Source organism: Coptis chinensis, chromosome 2 (assembly GCF_015680905.1).
Source record: "Coptis chinensis isolate HL-2020 chromosome 2, ASM1568090v1, whole genome shotgun sequence".
Taxonomy (NCBI): Eukaryota; Viridiplantae; Streptophyta; class Magnoliopsida; order Ranunculales; family Ranunculaceae; genus Coptis; species Coptis chinensis.
The window spans coordinates 60,221,926-60,241,341 of record NC_141457.1 but is presented as its reverse complement, the minus strand read 5'-3'; the positions used below and the strand labels follow the sequence as shown (position 1 = coordinate 60,241,341).

Here is a 19,416-nt window from a genome sequence, read left to right as displayed (position 1 = left end):
GCACTCAGTAGAGCGACTTTGACAAAGCATGAAAGCACGTGGTTATAGAATCATCCTGAGGATAACTGGATAAGGAAGAAAGTAACAGGTTAAAAACAACAACAATTATCAAGAGAAACGAGAGCTACGTTTTGTTGGTGGCCAGCAAACGGTAATAACTGTCAGACACTCGGACCAATTGTATTCTTTCTTTTTTGGTAAAGGACCAATTGTATTCTTAAATCTTTAAGAGAAATTTAAATATTTAATCATCTTTAAAAAGAAACACGTCGACGAGAGTGATCATCAAATTTTGTTACACAATTTTGCAAAGGAATTTGCTTAGTTTTAAAGTTTTAAAATCCATAAACAAATTATGGTAAAAAATTAAATGTGCACTGCTAATAATAAGCTAAATTTTATGTTAATGTACTTTCCCCTCAGGGCGGGGGGTGGGGGGAGCGGAACTAATACAACTGCCGTTGTCCAGAAGCCTGCACCTGTTATGAATAAAAGAAAAAATATATAATAAGAAAAATAATGGAGAACAGTTTCTTTCAATTCTTGAATAACTAAGACATGGATTTGGAGAATGATATGAAGCTTTCGAACCATCTGTAAAACGCCAAACAAAAATCAACACAAAAGATAGGCAGCAAGCAAGTGTAGTGACACTAGCCATCCAAACACAACTCATTTGGTGTACAGAACATCCTCCCAAGGGTGACGATACAGAGGCTGCTTCAATCTTTTCTGGTCGAAGGTGTGCCTGCAATTACCATCTAGTATTAGACCAATCTAGTATGTCAAGAATTTAAGTCTATTCTCTATGACGTATTTATTCCCCACAGTGTCATTTTCTAACACATCACCTTTGTGGAGGGGAAGTAACGAGCTGGATTGGTAAGAATTTCAAAGTAATGGAATTCTTATTCTATCCTCCTTTCAAGGGTAATCTATAAACCATCAGAAAAATTATACCAACAGACGATAAGAATAAATCCAACTCACCCAATTAGACCAATGGATCGTGCCAGCACAAAGAGCCCATTCAGGTAACCTATGTCAACAATTTCATCAATTTCTTGCTTGCTGAACATTCCACTGCCAGCAAGGAGATCCAAGAAAAGAGATCCAATTGCACCATCGACATTAAGGACCAGATTATTTGACTTGGACAAAGTGTAGGTCTCAACTTGAACAGCAAACTCCATATACTTGACAGCAGGGAAGTGCGTGCGTGCAAAGCTTTGTAGTAGTTCTACTCTTTTATCTCTGTTGTCACCTCTCTTGATCCTTTTCCAACGAAAACAAATGGCAATCTCCAAATAAGCATTAAAGTTATGGATGAAGCATTAAACTAACAATATCACCTAGTTCAAATAAATGCAAACAACCTCATAATTGAAAGAGTATTTGCAAGCGGGGTAGTATAGTAGGTTAAGGAAGCAGATATTATCAGAGATGTTCTTTACCTGTGTCCAATTCCTGGTACACGTATGCCTTTCTTTTTCATAGATTCAACAAACTCATAAGCAGTAAGACCCTGAGAACAAAAGCATGAAAGCGTGCATCAATGTTGTTATCATGGTAAACCAATTAGCAAGTCTTCTGATACCAGCAACTAATCTATGGCTTACCTTGTCACAAGCATCCTTGAAGTATCTAGCAGCATCGTCAATGGCACCACCAAATCGAGGACCAATTGTCAGTAACCCTGTTGTAGAAAACTTGTTCAGATTAAAACCCTCCTACAAGATCTATAATAAGATTCTCATACAACAACAAAAAAGGACTAATGTTCAAATTAGGATATATTCTGGACCACGGCATCATTCATTGACACGACGACACCAGAGGCCATTAAGTTGCCACAATGTACCCGAGACAAGGCTTGAAACTAGATCCTTTCCAGCTCTTGCTGTAACTATTGTGTTGTGAGCACCAGAGACACACGGACCATGGTCGGCACATAACATTATGCAAATCTGTAAAGCCATTCACCCAAGTGAGAAAAAAGACTACAAACATCGAATTTAACAAAAGTACTGAAGTGGAGAAAATTACAAGCATTATAAATTACAAGTTTACGACAAAGTTAAATTGGAGATGATTCCAAGAAAAAAGCAGGTTTAACATTCTAAGAGGTGCCTCACAAGTCAACAACAACGTCAATTTTCAGTGACCCACCTCAATAAACTGCGTGCAGTAACGAGGAAGACTGCGTTTGAACCACAAGAGAGAGATAACATCACCCACACCATAACCTTGTTCAACAATGGAGGACATCGGAACACCAGCATAACACGGCTCCTCACCTGAAGATTGGGAGAAAGTGATATCAATGAACTTGAATTCATGACATCTTTTTTTAACAAAGTAAGCTTTACAGTCCAAACCTCTGTCATCAGAGATAGTGGAGATAATGTGAGTTGGCGCCCGAACTTTGCCACTTTTAATTGCCGTGTTAAGATCCTCCGGGATCATAGGAGGCTTAATTTCTTTTACTGGTGAAATTTTACCCTCTTCAGCCTAAGAATTACAAAAATCAGCTACTGATACCTTACTCACGCATGTAAAAGCAAAACATTTAATTATTCATGCACACACAAATAGGACACAGTGTTGAGTACATACAAGTTTCTCAAATGTCTCTTTGATAGAAGCCTCTAGTGCTTCAAATGAAGTGGGAACAATAGCTCCTGCTTCCCTTAGTGCTTGATTCTTTGCCTGTGCAGATTCCATCTCACCACCACTTTTGGCACCCTGAGTAGAATATCGTTGCAAAACAATTGAATGGTGAATGCACATAATATTTTAGAACAGCAAAAGATTCAGGTCCAAACTTACAGCATGACCAAATTGCACTTCTGACTTGAAGAGTCGTGCACAAGTTCCACTAACCCAAGCGACCACCGGTTTATTAACCTTCCCTTCTTTTAGGGCTTCTACTAGGGAATATTCATCTCTTCCACCAAGTTCACCAAGCACAACCATCATTTTGACCTGATTGAGATTACGAATGAATTAGTATAAAATACCCCGAACAGGAAAGTATCCCAGGGAAAGAGAATTGAGCATCGCATAGTCAGACCACATAAAATGTCCAGCTTTTGCAAAGCATACACAAACAGTAGTATTTAGAAAAGAAAACGGCACATCACTACAGTAACCAACCATTCAAAACCTATTGTTTTCAGGGAAACTATCATTAAAACCTATTGTATCTTTATGTGTTTGAGCTGATAAACATTATCAAGAGCAAGTTCACAGATGCTTGCAACTTTGCACAAACATACACTGCTGAAAGGCGTGCAAAGTGTTATCCCTGATCAGTAAGTACAGTAGTATCAACAAATGTCTAATTATATCAAGGGTTGACTGCTTCCTAACTGGAAGTCCTAACACATAAGTTGCGGTGGGAAGGGGATACTGCTATCTATACAACGAGGGAGAAATACTGGTTCAGAGTCACTTGATATTCGCAAGACAACAAACTTTTAACTTTTGACTACATGTGCCTTAACTTTTGACTACATGATAAGACTGCATTCTAAGTTTAGTGGCCGTATATGTAGATAAGACATATTTATGAAGGAATATTGTAAAATAAAGTTTTCACAACTTTAAAATGTTACAACTTTTGGGACATATCGTCTTGAATCCAGAACCAATCTGATAGCATCCAAAATTCATATAGTCGGATTTGAATATCAGACTTGAATAATAATTACAATAATAACAATAAATTAATAAATAAATAAAACCCTTTCTGAAAATCTTACTGAAAAATATATTCAAGCATAAGCATAGAATGATAACTTGGTATATGGGTAGTACAAAGGTTATTTAGGTTAACTTGATAACATATTTTTTTTTAAACATTGGATAGCAGAAACAAATTCTTTAACAAATGTCAGAAATCAAAGTGGAGATGTGGAGTAGAAATTGGAAAATTTTGATAGAGATTTTTGCAAAATCCATAAGTATATATTTTGCTAATGATGTTTACAATTTGACATCTTCCCAAGTGGAAAATAACATGCAAGTGGGAGAGGAAATGATTAGATATGCTCTAAATCCACATTCCATATTCCTGCTATTTACTAACCACTATATGTGTCTATATTTCAGATACACATGGTATCAGAGCTTACTTATCAGAGAAAGGTGTTAAGAAGAATCCATCAGATTTGAAAAATAAAATAAATGTCCTGCTATTTTTGGATCAGAATAAATCGGATTTCAAGTCTGATCTAGTCCATGGCCAGCTGAAAAATGCAACAGCCCAGACAGGTTCTCTTTTTCCCTTTTTGGGCTTGTGCGTGTAAAACAGAAAGCTCTAGATATGCAAGAAAAGACCATGTTAAAGAAATAATCCAAGATATTGTAAATATTGTAGATAGACCCTCACCTGAGGAATGTTGTTAAACCGAAGGATATGATCAGAAAGGGTTGAGCCTGGGAACACGTCTCCTCCAATTGCTATGCCTGTGGAAATTTTCAAATTTAGATTAACAACTATCAAAATCCTCAGCGGCCACCAGGAACATCAATAGAAAAAGTTAAACAAATGTATGCACCTTCATAAATTCCATCAGTTACACGAGCAATTGTGTTATATAATTCATTAGACATGCCACCCTGTAATTTGTAAAACACAATTAGATCTAATAGTTTAAGACAAATGATCTATTTCGTGAAACAATAGGAAAAGCTTCCATTGTAAAACAAAGGCAACAGCCAGAAAACCATCCAGAGAAAAGTTCCCTGGAAATCTAAAAACCCTTTACCATATAGGACAAGAATGAAACACAACCAATTATGCAGGCCACCAGATCGAAGTTCTTTTGGGTACAGACCATTTCATGAGTTTAAAAATATAAAAAAGGGTTGGTAAATCTAAATGGGATTGGAAGTTTTTATAGTGAGGACAATATTCATGGTGCATAGATCATCTTCAGCAGTAAGCAGAAGTTACTAAACCACTATTTCTTCGTGCCGATGGTTTCACAAAACTAATCATGTGTTTCCAGTATGTAGTCGCATTAGAGGGATAACATGTGATTTACAACATTAACGAGCAGAACCTATGATATTCACAATAGCTTCGGGGAATAGGAAGTAGATGCCAATCTAATGTGGGAACAAAAGCAGTGACGAGGGAAAATAAGGCTGAAACAATACATACAGATTTTGAAACAAAACCAACAGATCCTGGCCTGTAAAGCTTGCATTGAATTATATTATCAATTGTTCCAGCAGTATCACCAATCTTAAAAGCTCCAGCTTGAATGCCACCAACTGTAGCAGGGCCGATAACAACCTGCGAGTTTTATGAATACTAACATCAGCCGAAAAGGGATCCAGGTTCTGAAGTGAGAATAATCTGAATGGTCGGAAAAGGTTTTAAAAATTTTGCCATCCACTTTTGTCACAATAATTGAGATTTGGGAATTGAAAACTATATAGATATTAAGCAAGACACAGTCTGACACACACATGGCCTATTCAGTGGTTTAAGTCAATTTGTGCACCTTATTGTTTGCTTTTGCAAATGCGATCAACTGCTTGGTATCCAACTCTGGAACACCTTCAGCTATTATGGCTACAACTCTAATAGTTGCCTGTTTAAGAGCTGCCATGGAAGAAGCAGCAGCACTGCATGTATGCAACACAAAATTAATATTCAATACATAATGGACAATCAATTTGTTCGAGATACTGCATTTAGATTGAACACTGACCTTCTGTACGATGCAAAATTGATAAAAACATCAGCAGTTGGATGTGCAGCACTAGCTGCTTCAATGCTGCAGAAAAATTCCAAAATGAGATAAGATCAGAAAATGAATAGTATCTATGAAAAAAACAAGGAACATTCTGACCAATCGCTACTTTGGTTTCAATGAGTATATTCCACAATTAGTATTGGGCTTCAAGCCCTCAATTTAAGTACAAATAGACAAATGTTAAAGCATTAAACAAAAGTTGTGCACCTTTTTTTTATCCATAAGAGTTAATTCATTAATATAACCAAAAGCGATTACATTAATAGTTAAATAGTTAGCCCAGTAGTCAATTAAACAAGAACAAGACCCCCATAACACCTACCTAAAACCCCTAATACAATCGTCCAACCAGGGAAGAGCACCCCACCCCACCCCATCAAAGAAAAACAACATAGACAGAGAATACAATACAAGAATTACAGAGACCCCAAAGACCACCCAAGTTAACAGCACCAGTACCCTACCGGCTACCACCAACACCCCCCGCCCCCAAACAGTTTTATCACCACCCATTCAAAAACTACGCTTTCAATCCTCCTCACTACCCTCCCTAAAACAAAAATTGCGAACCAAACAATCGATTTGTATAGTCTAAAGTTCAGAACGGGCTCTATACAATATCTCATCAATTGCTCAATTCAATCATGTTGATTGGTCAATCGAGAAAAGGTAAAAACTGAAATCAACTCATCTAACTCGAGCAATCTGCTAACGGAATTTCATAGGACATGACAAATCGATCTGCCACATTAATCAGTAATAGTAATCAGGTTCACAAATATTCATATGCTGGAAATGACAAACACATTAAAGCCAAGAAACAAAATACTCACCCCTCAACGCTTCTCAGCACACATGCAAACACTCAAACTAGATCTTCAACTCCAATCTTGTAGTAGGTGAATATTACAATCACACTAACATTCATCTGTTGAGATATACAGTTCTATGTCGGGCAACACACTTAAATTTGGAGCACCCGACACAAAACAATTAGAAAAGGAGTGGAGAGGCCCCAGGATCTTATACATTATAATGCACCGATAAATGCCCCATGTGGAGCGATATAAATAGTACCAAATTTGGGTATTGATGTAATCTCCTGATTATATGAATGATACCAGCAGTGGCCTTTTACTAACTAATAAAAAAAAAAAACAAGAAAGGATAAAAAGGCATACGTGGAATGAACTGGTATGGCAATTTCCTCTTGACCAAAAAAGAGCTTCTGAAATCCCTCGGCACCTGGGTTAATGATTCCAGCAACGGAAGGTGTTTCTCTCCCTGAAAAAAAAAATAATTAAGTCTTTCAACTTAATTAAGAATCAAAAGAATATATATATATATATATATATATGAATATACCACAAAGGAAGTCAAAATCAAGCATTCGTTGGATAGGAAGCTGTTTATAGTTGTAGAACAACGCTTGTGTAGTCGGCGAGAACAATTGGCCCGTAGCCATGATGCCACAAACCAAAGACCTGTACAATAAAATCGGATCTAAGGCATATATTATTAGATCATAGAATTAGTAAGATTTAGATAAAATAATAAACCGAACCTGAAATAAATGGAGCGAAATGGATCTAAAGAAAGTGAGTGAGAACAAGAGAGGGGGAATGTAAATGAAAACAAACAAATCTGACGTGGCAAGGGTTAGTTTGGAGTAGCTATATGTATATGAATCGAATTGAATTGAAGAGCAAGAAACAAACCAACCAACCAACAACCCAACGACGAGAAGGTGGGTTGGTTTGGCATTGCTGGCTGCGAGGTGGTTGGATCAGACGGATGGTGCCCGATCTAATTTATGGGTTGGTTTCTTTCATTTGGATGTGGTCCCGGGCTCGTCTATTAATAACGATGTGGCTCGAATGTGCATGTTAACCGTTGCTAGCTTCAAAGTGATGGAACAAAAATTAATTACTCGGTTTACCAAAAATGTCATTTTCCTTATCTAATATAAAGATAAATTTCGGTTCAAGTGTAAGTTTCATTTATAATTTGAGGTGTATTGAGAGTGACATTTGGTTTGAAATATCTAAGCCAATTTGTTTATTACTCTAATTTGCAATCTCTTTTTCGTTGCTCTACTAGCTGTATTCAAGATTTTAGGTGTTGGATCTAACAGAACGGATGTTCGGAGTTTGTTAATTGGAAGATGATCGCGCCTAGGCCTAGATTTCAAAAATGTGCCAAATGGCATAGTTTGGTATATAATATGGTAATGGTATCCTAAACCAGTCAAAGTGCCAAACCAAAGTTCAACAGTAACAACCTATTATATTCTAAATTATATTCTAAAATATTTATGTCTTATTCCCAAATCTTTACTATCTTAAAAATTGCGCTCCCCTCTACAGTTCTCAAACAGTAAATTAATGATAAAAAAGGTGCGACTCTTGGTCACTATTATATTCTTAAGTGTTTATGTGTTATTCCGAAATGCCAATCTAAAAGCATCTCTAGGAAACATGTCAAATTCTTTAAATTTAAAGGAATATTTTGAAATTTTTAGGTGGTAGTAAATTTGGTCGTATAACATTCGTTCGCATTTTGTTTGCAAATTTGGCAATTTGGATGCGGATGCGGAACAACATTAGTAATGTCGCGCGCCATTGCAAATGTCGTCCCAATTTTTTTTTTTTGACTTTGACCAAAGCACGACGCGCCAGTAGTACTGTCGCGCGAATTTTATTTTTTTTACTTTTTAAATTTGGTGCGACAGTGGGAATGTTGCGTGAGTTTTTTTTTCAACTTGGGGGCGACAGTATCAATATCGCACAAAGTAGTCCTATTCTAAATTTGCGAATGATATTTGCGACCACCTAGAATTGGTCGAAAGTTACAACTAGCTTCTTCAAAAAAATTCTTCAAATATAAAGAGTATGTTACCACCACCTAGAGATGCTCTAATACATTTAGCCATATTCTGATTATTCTCCTGGCGCCCACATGTTGAAGCCTCAAGCCATGAGGCCATGACCATAAAAAGCTTTATACAACTATTAATTTTAGATCAGATAACATAGATTGGCTTTATACAACTATTAATTTTAGATCAGATAACATAGATTGCAGAGAGAAAAAACATCTCAAACGACTAAAAGAATTTTTTTTTGGACACTGATAATAAAACATCTTAAACAATGTACTCATTTGTATATTGCTACCAGTGTGATGCTTACATGCTGTTAATTTTTAATTGTGGCAGCACTGCATAAGCACACCCCCACATGGGAGCATGAAGCCCTTACATTCACAATTTATCTTGTCTTTATAAATGACCAAAGTCGTCTACAAGTTGATCCGAGCATCTTGGTATGGATAAGCTTTTTGATCAGGACATGAAGTTTAATATACCAAACACTTCTGATACCATTTGTCATTCGACCTTGGACTGCCTCCTTGGGTCAATCTCCTCTCTGAACTCTGAACAGATACCACTAGAGAAAGTCTGTTAAAGTGGACTCTCCTTTAGTACTGCTTTCCGAGCAAGGCCTCTCATTCACAAATGTCAAAGGCTTAAGACGTGTTAGGAAGAATGAAAAATAACTTCCACCAGGTTATGACATAGAGACTGAAGCGGAGATGTGCAGTTGAATCTGTTGGTCCCGACCCAAGGTTTTCCAATGTGGTCACGTGCTATGACAATTGATAGGAGAGCTTATTGTAGCACTTCACGGTTCCCACCAAGGCAATTGCTTCTCTGAGTGCTTCCAAAAGGTATTCAGGATGCTCCTCAACATGAATTACATCGAGTTGCGACTGCATCTTATGTAGAACTCTTCCAACGATCTGCAACAAGGTTTGACCACTAAGGATTGTCAAATAAACTTGTGCAGATATTATTACTTCAAGTACTAGCTATTTTAAACACATTTTGAAATTTTATGAGGAAAGGAAGTTCAAATTTAGCTTTTGGTAGGAGGGAGAACCTTGCGTGCATAGCCGCCATAAGCCACTCCACCAATTAAAGCTGGTGGAGAACCATATGATTTGGCTTCAGAAACCTCACTCCAGCAGTTCTCTGTCGAAAAATACAACTAGTTAAATACAGTCGCCAGCTAAAAGGCTCCCTAATGTTAACCCTCAGAAGGTAAGATGAAAGAATATGATCTACTTCAAGAAATGAAAAGAGTCCAAACGAACATGTGTTATCCTCATACCAAGCAAGAAAGTCTTTTGAAAGAGTCCCTCTTTTTCCAAGCCATCAATTGTCTGGAAATTGGTTCCACCAGCCAGTTGAAGAAAGCCTTTACATGTACATACTTGGAGAAGTTAGTGGTAATCCAGTGATTAAAAATCGTCCTGCTAACACTATAACTTGATAAAAACATATACCAGAAGGTCTGTCTTTTAATGCAGCCAAACGAGTTGCAAATTTGATTGCTTCTCTTGTTGCACCTCGGCCTATGTCTCCACTCATTGGACGACCATCCAACTTTGATTGATATGTTATGTCACATGCATATAACATTAGAAATAGTTAAGTGGATCTAATCATGAACAATGTCTCAAAGGCGCCTCTGAATTTTCTAGTCAAGATCTGATGGATCCACCTGCCATAAATTGTAGCAATGTAGATGAGGCTCCATAATTGAGTACATCATATTCATTGAAGATACAGTTGAATCCCCTAAATCTGGTAAGCTAACCTGGAAGGAATTGGAAGAACATTGTTAAGCATCTACCAAGTAGTGTTTTTAGCTTTACCATAACCAAATCACTTACTGCTACTAGGTTCACATGCCCAATTGAGTCCTCTAATCGGTTCCATAGTTCTCGAAACATATGACTTTGTCTACAAATAGATAAACAAAAGCAACTTAAAGCAGCTAAGATAATTAGCATTGATTGAACAAAGATAGTATTCAAGGCAAAAGTTAGCTTAACTTATACATCATAATTCTAGGAGCTTTGTACACTACCTTCCACTTGTATGTATTTCTACAGCATCCACATCATTTCTCTTAAGAAGCTCGGATGTAGCAGTGGCATCTCTAACATATGTAACTTCTCCTATATATTTTAACCAATATGAGACCAAGATGCATGATGTCATTGTAATAAAAGAGATGACATAAATTCAATGGAGCAATAGTGGATAAGGAGTTGCGGAAAATCAACTAACACTTAATGGAAGAGCAATTGATCCCGCAGACACGACTGATTAAATACCGACTATTGTGTACGAAAACTGAAGATAAGAGAAGAAAAAATGCAACTCACTAATTTTGTCGTAGGGGCAAACAGGGAAACAACGGCCACAACCATAACAGCGCTCAACAATTACCCCACCCTACATGTCAAAATTAGATCCACTAGAAATGAGGAAACTGCAGTCATGTAGCACCTATTTCCATATAGGAAGTACCTCAAATGTTTTTTGTGCACCACTATCACGGGAACTCAGTGAGATTGCATTAGCAGGACAAACCCTCTCACAAGGTCTTGCACAATCTAGTGGACAATCCTCTGGATCGAATTCTGTCATATAGAATCGATAAAACTTAGTGTCAAGCAACAGATAAACACTAGAAACAGAAAAGAACTTGCATTCACAAAGAACCTTTATTGTTCTCAAGGAAAAAGGAAGGACACAAAGAACTAGAAAGGGGCATTCCGAGAATCGAACTCGGGACCTCTTGCACCCAAAGCAAGAATCATACCACTAGACCAAATGCCCAATTCATATACAATGGATACTGATTAATCAATGTCACCACTTAACGGTTGTCAATAGTGTGGTACAGGTCGATTATTAGTGTAACAAAAAAGAAAGAAAAAGAAACCACTAAATCGTCCATGGAAATAGATTACAGACATAATATCCATGCAAGTCGACGCTGAAATTATATATTAATTCATAGCAATTATAACTGCCATTATATCCTAAATCGTGCAAATTTATCACTTTCTTTTCATTGTCTATTTGGCCATAACCAGAAAACTTGTATAGGCAAGATGTATGACATCCACTTGTTCTATTCACATAAATCGAATGGAAAGTAACAAAACTATTATTCATGACCCTTCTCTGTACAGCTATTAAGGTACTCATTATGACGTTAAAAAATTGGATGTCTATGGTCATATGATGAGGTCTCATATTTTTCATGCCCATTGATAAAACTCTCACAACTAATTGCATAAGAAGTTAAGAACCACTTGTGGGAGTAAGTCCGGTAGATCATGACAAATTCACACGTTAGGCATGTTATTCTCACCCCTAAAATCAGAAGACATCACTGAGCTTACGCTCAGTCATAGTTTGTGGATCTTCCAAATGGATCATCACAGGAATAGGGTCCTATATCTCCTCTATGAAGCTTGTTGACAGAACTGAGCAGATTGATTAAGAAAAAGAGCGGTGGTTATAATTGATCAAGGTGGGGGCATTCCGAGAATCGAACTCGGGACCTCTTGCACCCAAAGCAAGAATCATACCACTAGACCAAATGCCCAGTTGGTATTGAGAACAAAACTTAAATATAATCCCAGACAGACAAACCACTATAAATATTAGATATTAAAGAGTCACAATTTACACTCATATACAACACATGCCATTACAAAAATTTAACAACCTTTACCAAATTAGCATATCAGTTTCAACATATAGACAATTTTCAGTAATTCTACCCTAATTGATAATTGATAGGGGTGTTCAGTCATACCAGCTTTCCTAAAATGGAGATCTTCATCGTCGTTAACGCTAATCATAACCCACGGTCTACGGATAGAAACAATCCCTCTAGCCATTCCTATTCCTTCATTTACGGCACTCACTACCGATGCCTCAGCCGCACAGTCAATACAGTCCACTACAAAACAACCAATTCCAAAAATCATCAACCACTAGTACAAATTATTTCTACAAGGATTTAAGGCTTGGGGTTTTTCTATATTTTACCTCCAGCTAGAGTGTAAACAAGTGAGAGGTTTCTAACATCCACAACATCCTGCAAAAAAGACAAAGAAAGTGAATAATCAGGAGATATATATATTATATAAAAACTTGGGGTTTGAGAATTGAGAGGGAACTAACCTCAAAACTTGCACCACAAATAAGCTTGACCCAGTTTCCATTATGGAGTGACAGGTGTGGAGAAGTAGTTATTGAAGTGATTCCAACTGAAGTTAGTAGATTCTTTACTGCTTCAAGACTTCTACTTCTTGCTTTCACTCCTGGAGAGTTAGTTACACAAGTTCAGAGAGAAAGAAAAGATAAAATGAGTATTTGTACTTGGGAAAGAAGAAGTAGAATATGACCTTGTTGATGGTGATGGTGGTTTTGAGGATGAAGCAGAGAAGCATTGCAGGGGAAGAGGCTTAAAGCCATTAAAAAGCATGCACGAGTACACTAGATTTTCAGATAGATAATATCTTGTGTTTGCACGCAACAGATAGATAATATATGAGGACTTCTTCAGTGCGCGAGCTGTTTTTGGGCAACTCATTTTACAACTTACAACCGGTTGTTTAGGTCCATTAAAGGGGGTAAAAAAGGTATATCACTCCGGATTATTAGCGGGAAAAAAAAAGAAATCATACGAGGAAGCGCATCCAGAGAATAAGAAAGTTATAGTGGGAATTTTCTCTTCGATTCGCATGTGTCTTTAGATGGTAAAGTAATGCAGAACTTTCTCCTTCCTGTTCTTCTTTAGATGGTAGAACACCATCATGCCATCACAGGTCCTTGAGCCGAGTCTGTCAAAGGGAAATCGTGTAATGGTGTTCTGCAACACCTTGAATTCTAGTCGCGCTGTAGATCATTATCCACGGGGAGGTGGCGGCTGAACAAAGGTGAGTTAATTCCTTTTGATTTGTTTTTCTTTTACTTTAATCTTTATATATGTTAATGAAATTTGCGATGTGTTTCTAGTTTCCAATTCACCTCCTATGCATTGTTTCTGATTTGGATTCTTATGTGCAGAGTCGAAAACCTCAAGAAGTTTAAGAGTGAAGATGGGGATGTCCCACATTGGTTTGCACAGACTTGGCTGCTCGAGGGCTGGACTCGGATGTGGACCATGTCATTATGTTTGATTTTCCCTCAAACTCTGTATGTATTTTTAATTTTTTACTTCATTTCTGGATTTTATTTCACCTGGTATTTCACCTCATTTATTGTTCTATTGACTATCTTATAAGTTTTTTCCCCATTGAGTTACTTCAGTGAAAATCTGATCCGACTGTTGCTTGATGGTATTTTAGATTGACTACCTCCAAAATATTGACAGAAACATATTTTTTTACTACAGAATTACTAGTTATTACAACAACTGAAATAATACTAGAATTTAATTTATATCAAAGCCAATGCTTACATTCGCCATCAGAATATGTCAAGCTCCATAGTCCTAACATTGGCAAATTCAATTGTAACTTCTTCACATGTAGATTCAAACCCGACATTATCTACATGTGTCAGAGAAATAGAACGATCACTTGTTGACTACCGAACTAAGTTTATACTTTGTCAACAAGCATTGTTTTATCAAAATTTTATTTGTTTGCAGCCATTTCCTACATGATTATCTATAGTTTCTCAGTTCACTTCTAGCTTTGAGTCTGAATACGTGCTTTGGTGCTATGTGGATCCATAGAGCCATAAGCAGTTTTATACATACTTATGCTTTCATGTAGCCACCTAAAAGTACTTTTTACTTTAGATGATGCGCAGAAAAGTCTTATACATGAAAACACACATAGTTGAAATATCTGTCAAACCTACAAAATTTCTTATCTTTGCAGGCTAATGTATGTTCCAGTTAACTAAACTGATTTATTGTAACAGGTAAAGTAACAAGTCTGGTTGCGAAGAAGGACACCAGTCTGGCAGCCCGAATTGAAGAAGCGATTTGGAAGAATGAGAGCTTAGGATCTCTCACTGTAGATAATTTCATAATGGCCAGCGACAAAGCTCGAGTAAGTTTGAAGGGTAAGAGCAGTATTGTAAGAGCCTCAAATCAGAAAAGTAAAACTTTGCATTCTCTTGGTGACCATCATAACTAAGAGGACTGATTTTTTGTTCTCCTTTTCTTTACACTGCATTTGACTCTTTTATTAGGTCTTCTTGTCCTATTGTAAAGTAGTTTACAAATGCCTGTACCTATTTTGACTTTTTCTCGTGTTTTCTGTTGCTTCACAGCACAAATATGAAATCGTTAAACACTTGCAAGCTAGAAAACTTATATGTGGAATGACTGGTGATGGAGTCAATGATGCTCCTGCTCTTCAGAAGGCAGACATTGGAATAGCTGTTGCTGATGCAGCTCGCAGTGCTCCTGACATTGTACTAACAGAACCTGGCCTTAGCGTTATCATAAGTGCACTATTGACCAGCCGAGCAATCTTTCAAAGGATGAAAAACTATACGGTACATGTCAATTAGATCGCAACCATCGTGTCTAACAAAAAAGAAACTCCTTTTTAGTATCCAAGCTGTTCTATATAAAGAATCATTTTTTTTTTTTGGTTTTGCAGATTTATGCAGTTTCTATTACAATTCGTATTTTGGTAAGTTCTATTTTAGCTTTAGTGATTCTTTATAGCGATAAACTATTGTAACTGTAACCTGGATAAAACATAGGTGAGAGTGGTTCATGCGTCAGGCTATGCCCAACAGATGCCTGGGTGTCTTTATTTTCTTAATTTCTGTTTTTCATGTTGGTTAAAGAGGTAGAAGTCTAAGATCTTTTGTTTATAAGGAATCGATGAAGCGAAATAAAAAATGTATCATATTAGAAGCACATACAATCAATCAAATGAAAGTTATACGATCTGCTTGTGTGACTTTTAGACATTATTTTTGCTTAGGGAGCATTGTTTCACTCACACAAGATTAGTTTGTTTGAACTAGTTCTAACTTAGTTGTTTTTTTATTTAATCCTAGTTTATTTTCTTTTTAAGGCATTCAGATTGTGACATCATTTTTTTGTAACTAAGAATTAAATTGACCTTTACAGAGGAAAACACACCTTCCAGTAGCCTCAAGTGTATTATGCTCATCTTGAAGGAAACATTGACGCAACTCAGCAAGCATACCTCGTCTTCGGGATTTGAAACTGGATTTAGTGAGTTCATTCTGCATAACCTAGAAGCCTGTGGATTGATGTCCTATTTTTTACATGTATGCTCTGTGTATTTATCATATAAATCACGAAGTTGAATGTTTATTAGATATATTATATATATACTTGTCCATTCCCTTTTGAGCAGCTCGTCCAGAATATGTCGATTTTGTGATGGCAGATGATGATGCAAAGTGTTGAGTATATATGTTTTATATTAGGTTGTTGACCTTTGTGAAAGTTTGAATCTCTTGATAAGAGAGAAATAAGCTCCTTTGTGTGAATACTTGGAACTGGATGGTAATATCTCTTTATGTGCCATAATAGGGTCATTCTCTATCTTCAAGTTCTACCGCAGCTTAAAAATATGACTTGTAATACACCATTCTCTATCTGCTTTGCATGTGTGCCATGTGACAAGTAGGACACCATGCTCAAATTTTCTTATGTAATTTATTTGCGGAATTTGTTTCTCATAAATAGAACATGTCCTTATAAAAAGATTTCGTTCAGGCTTTACAGAACTCTCGTCTGATTTATTGGAGGTTGTTGTTGCTCACTGCCAGTTGATTGTGGTTTCCAAGCTTCTTTGCCTTCTTTTTGCTAATTCGTATTTCTATCACCCTAAAGTAATTAGTATAGTGAAGAATAAGTCTTGCAGAAGCTTGTCGTGATTAATCACAAACTTCGATACACAATCTAATTGTTTGATTAATCGTGTGAGTCATGTTGCACAGATTCAAAGAGAAGCTACAGAAAAACACATCTGGAAAGGGGGTGAAAGAACAGCTACAGTTGTTGTTTGGGATCTATGCCCTCTCTTTACTTCATAAGCATCAGGGTGATTTTCTTTCCACTGGTAGCATAACACCTAGGCAAGCCTCACTTGTAAATGATCAGCTTAGATCTCTTTATGCCCAGGTACTGATTCGGATGATTATGAATTGGATATTGAGGAGAAATCTAGAAATATTGATGAGAAACGGGCGAGGGAACAAAAGGATGTTGAAGCTGAGCTTCAGCTTAATATTAAAGAGGAGTCTGATGAGTTTCGTTTGCCAACTGAAGAGGTTTGTTTATTTTAGTTATTAGTGAGTTATGATTTTTGTAAATGTAGTTTGAGGTTGCTTTTTGGATTTTGGTAATATAGGAAATTGGAGTAGAGGCACTTCAACCACCTGATCTTTCAAATATGCAACGGAGAATTAAAGAGAGTTAGTACTTTGTTTTTTGAGTTTAGTATTGAGAAATTAAGTTTGCTTTTTAGCTTAATTTTGAGAATTTTGTGTTGATGGTTGGTTGTAGTTGTTCGGATACTATCGAATTTTAAGACTTTGAGGCAAGAAGGGGTAACACGTAAAGATTATGTTGAGCAACTTAACAGGGATTTGAGCTCTGATTATGGATACAATAAATTTCTTATTGGGGTTTTGGTTGAAGTAATATATTGATAGAATGGTTTTGTTTCAATAATTGAATTAGCTAGGTTTATGATTAGTAACTTGACATGTGTATATTTTGGTTGTCTTCTCATTATAGATGTTTCCAGTTGTTGAACTATTGGAACTTATTGAGTCTTATGAAAAGCCACGGCCCATCTGTCTACGGACAAATACTTTGAAGGTGGAAGGGCAACCATTTAATATGTAGTATTTTTTTTTTTTTTTGCTTATCCTTTTATCAAATGACTTCATAATGAACTACTGTTTTGATTTTATTTAGTCACGAAGAAGAGATTTGGTTGAAGTGTTGATAAACAGAGGGGTAAACTATGACCCCTTAAGCAAGTGGTCTAAGGTAAAATCACTTAACCATAGGTCTTGATCATTTTCCATTGGTAAACTGTAATCTTAAATTTATTTTATGTTGTGATTTTCAGGTTGGATTGGTTGTGTATGACTCACAAGTGCCCATTGGTGCCACTCCTAAATATATGGCTGGTTACTACATGCATATATGTGACTCACAAGATAGGACTTCAAATCATTTTTGAAAGTATTCAAGTGCATGGCAATGATAAAACGTAACAGAGAAACATGCACGAGGTGAATTTTTTTTTGGGAAATATTTGGAAATTCATATTTATATTGAGCTTGGATAGTAAATGCTATGTTTTTTTTTTTTTTTTTTTTTTTTACTTGTATTAATATTAATCTCTTTATCATCTGTTTTTCGGTAAAAGAATAGTGATTGGGAATATTTGTTTTCTTTGTGGTATTGTTATTAGGACGGATGAATTATTAGCTCGATTGAATCTTAAAAGGACCTTAAATAAGTACCAAATCTAAAACAATCACAACTTCACCTACAAAATTATTTAAAACTTAATCTTTTGTACATATGATCTACTAACCATAAAGAACATCTCTACAAAAATTCAACTCGTTTGACAATTTTTAACATTGGCAAAAGATGATTGCAAAAACTAAATATTTCTGGACTGTTATATATTTTTTTAAAATGGACAATAATTTTTATCTAAGTTAGAGGATATTAAACGAGTTGAATTTTTGTAGAGATGTTCTTTATGGTTAGTAGATCATAAGTACAAAAAATTAGGTTTTAAATCATTTTGTAGGTAAAGTTGTGGTATTGTTTTAGATTTGTTTTCTGAAATGTTTTAGCCACGGCCAATGTCCGTAGCTATAGGACTAAAATGTGCGTAGCAAAGCCACTTTTGCTACGACCTTTATCCCTCATAAAATCTGAATGCTAGTTCCACAGCCCTCATCAGTGGAATTTGCTACGGCTTATGCCACGGTTACCCGTTGTGGACATTTGCTATGGCTATTCCCACGGCCGTTATCACTGGCAACTGCTACGGTTATTCCCACAACCTTTATCAATGGGAAGTTGCAACAACTTTGGCTGTCGGGTGGACCGTCGCATTTATCCACAGTTTTATGTTGTAGCTAAAGCTTTAGTGACAGGTCGAAACCCCACGGTCTTGCGACAGTCGATATCCGTGGCTAAAAATCTTTGCCCACAAACGGACCTTGCCTAAAAGATCTTTGATATACATTTTCTCTTGCTTGGCATTTATTATTTTTCTTGTAATTGATAACAATTTTAGCAACTTGACTATTTATTTCTTTTCCAAGGTCCGTTCTCTATCCCCCTTCTCATCATTCGTCGAATTTGTTACCTTTTCTTGAAGAGAAATTAAATTGGTGGTGGTTTTATTTTGCTAATTTAATAGATGTTCATTAAAGTAAAAGGTTAGAAGAGTATTGGGGTTATTTTTTTCTTCATTAATCACTAAAAATCAGTGTAAAGTTTTTCTTTTGTTAATATCTACAAAATGCCCAATTTAGAAGACTTAGTGGGAAGGCTTGTAGTAGTGAACTAGTGGTACGTGTTGTATCACCTCAAAGTTTTCGAGATTCTAGGCGTCTCAGCATACCAGTAAGTCTGAATGAACTTGGGTTTCTAGAAATTTTACTAATGATTTTAGTTGTCTTGGCGAAATTAGTTCTGAATATATTGGTGAATATGGATGTTTTTTTATGTGGGTGGAACTCTTATTGTTTGATGGATCAAGTTGTGACAAGTACAATATACTT

At 36.3% G+C, this 19,416-nt stretch overlaps 4 protein-coding genes and 2 non-coding genes across 7 annotated transcripts; 2 read left to right on the top strand and 4 right to left on the bottom strand.

The window, feature by feature from the left end:
* Nucleotides 1-224: 224 nt before the first annotated feature.
* Nucleotides 225-7,627, bottom strand: LOC147516915 (ATP-citrate synthase beta chain protein 2). 2 transcript variants are annotated; one of them, XR_015211258.1, is made up of 18 exons: nt 7,336-7,601; nt 7,137-7,255; nt 6,953-7,055; nt 5,727-5,792; nt 5,517-5,640; nt 5,171-5,305; nt 4,563-4,623; nt 4,394-4,470; nt 2,830-2,985; nt 2,617-2,745; nt 2,379-2,511; nt 2,170-2,297; nt 1,862-1,967; nt 1,620-1,696; nt 1,455-1,525; nt 991-1,275; nt 592-748; nt 225-479 (listed from the first exon to the last, which is right to left on the bottom strand). XR_015211258.1 is itself a non-coding variant. In XM_086589396.1 (17 exons), exons 2-17 carry the CDS (start codon nt 7,234-7,236, stop codon nt 673-675), a joined length of 1,827 nt encoding a protein of 608 aa, XP_086445522.1. In that variant the 5' UTR covers nt 7,237-7,255; nt 7,336-7,627; the 3' UTR covers nt 483-672. The 2 variants fall into 2 exon arrangements, 1 of the variants encoding a protein (XP_086445522.1); XM_086589396.1 differs by lacking the exon at nt 225-479 and having other exon boundaries at nt 483-748; nt 7,336-7,627.
* Nucleotides 7,628-8,878: 1,251 nt separating this feature from the next.
* LOC147516912 (uncharacterized) lies at nt 8,879-13,250 on the bottom strand. The gene is made up of 13 exons (XM_086589394.1): nt 13,050-13,250; nt 12,826-12,965; nt 12,691-12,739; nt 12,455-12,601; nt 11,152-11,264; nt 11,007-11,076; nt 10,706-10,796; nt 10,509-10,578; nt 10,337-10,432; nt 10,119-10,218; nt 9,944-10,030; nt 9,713-9,804; nt 8,879-9,572 (listed from the first exon to the last, which is right to left on the bottom strand). Exons 1-13 carry the CDS (start codon nt 13,117-13,119, stop codon nt 9,420-9,422), a joined length of 1,278 nt encoding a protein of 425 aa, XP_086445520.1. The 5' UTR covers nt 13,120-13,250; the 3' UTR covers nt 8,879-9,419.
* TRNAP-UGG (transfer RNA proline (anticodon UGG)) lies at nt 11,392-11,463 on the bottom strand. Its single transcript has one exon. It is a non-coding gene; the product is annotated as a tRNA-Pro (tRNA).
* TRNAP-UGG (transfer RNA proline (anticodon UGG)) lies at nt 12,170-12,241 on the bottom strand. The gene has a single exon. It is a non-coding gene; the product is annotated as a tRNA-Pro (tRNA).
* Nucleotides 13,251-13,711: 461 nt separating the features above from the next.
* LOC147516911 (plasma membrane ATPase 2-like) lies at nt 13,712-16,694 on the top strand. The gene is made up of 6 exons (XM_086589395.1): nt 13,712-13,842; nt 14,578-14,708; nt 14,932-15,159; nt 15,267-15,299; nt 15,749-15,856; nt 16,591-16,694. Exons 2-5 carry the CDS (start codon nt 14,688-14,690, stop codon nt 15,794-15,796), a joined length of 330 nt encoding a protein of 109 aa, XP_086445521.1. The 5' UTR covers nt 13,712-13,842; nt 14,578-14,687; the 3' UTR covers nt 15,797-15,856; nt 16,591-16,694.
* Nucleotides 16,221-18,034, top strand: LOC147516910 (26S rRNA (cytosine-C(5))-methyltransferase NOP2B-like). Its single transcript, XM_086593416.1, has 9 exons — nt 16,221-16,227; nt 16,367-16,463; nt 16,591-16,694; nt 16,775-16,923; nt 17,004-17,067; nt 17,159-17,292; nt 17,393-17,476; nt 17,576-17,650; nt 17,733-18,034. Exons 1-9 carry the CDS (start codon nt 16,221-16,223, stop codon nt 17,844-17,846), a joined length of 828 nt encoding a protein of 275 aa, XP_086449542.1. The 3' UTR covers nt 17,847-18,034.
* The last annotated feature ends 1,382 nt before the right edge of the window (nt 18,035-19,416 follow it).

Bases quoted from the DNA above. Each gene is read 5' to 3' on its own strand.
- LOC147516915 (XM_086589396.1), bottom strand. From the start codon at position 7,236: ATGGCTACGGGCCAATTGTTCTCGCCGACTACACAAGCGTTGTTCTAC. The intron at 7,056-7,136 runs GTATATTCATAT...TTTTTTTTTCAG, and splicing joins TGATTTTGACTTCCTTTGTG to GGAGAGAAACACCTTCCGTT. The intron at 2,746-2,829 runs GTAAGTTTGGAC...TATTCTACTCAG, and splicing joins AAGTGCAATTTGGTCATGCT to GGTGCCAAAAGTGGTGGTGA.
- LOC147516912 (XM_086589394.1), bottom strand. From the start codon at position 13,119: ATGGCTTTAAGCCTCTTCCCCTGCAATGCTTCTCTGCTTCATCCTCAA. The intron at 10,579-10,705 runs GTAGTGTACAAA...ATCTATTTGTAG, and splicing joins GAAATACATACAAGTGGAAG to ACAAAGTCATATGTTTCGAG. The intron at 10,031-10,118 runs GTATATGTTTTT...GTACATGTAAAG, and splicing joins ATTAAAAGACAGACCTTCTG to GCTTTCTTCAACTGGCTGGT.
- LOC147516911 (XM_086589395.1), top strand. From the start codon at position 14,688: ATGGCCAGCGACAAAGCTCGA. The intron at 15,160-15,266 runs GTACATGTCAAT...TTGGTTTTGCAG, and splicing joins AAAGGATGAAAAACTATACG to ATTTATGCAGTTTCTATTAC. The intron at 15,300-15,748 runs GTAAGTTCTATT...TGACCTTTACAG, and splicing joins CTATTACAATTCGTATTTTG to AGGAAAACACACCTTCCAGT.
- LOC147516910 (XM_086593416.1), top strand. The intron at 16,695-16,774 runs GTGATTTTCTTT...CTTTATGCCCAG, and splicing joins TTTACTTCATAAGCATCAGG to GTACTGATTCGGATGATTAT. The intron at 17,068-17,158 runs GTTAGTACTTTG...GGTTGGTTGTAG, and splicing joins GCAACGGAGAATTAAAGAGA to TTGTTCGGATACTATCGAAT.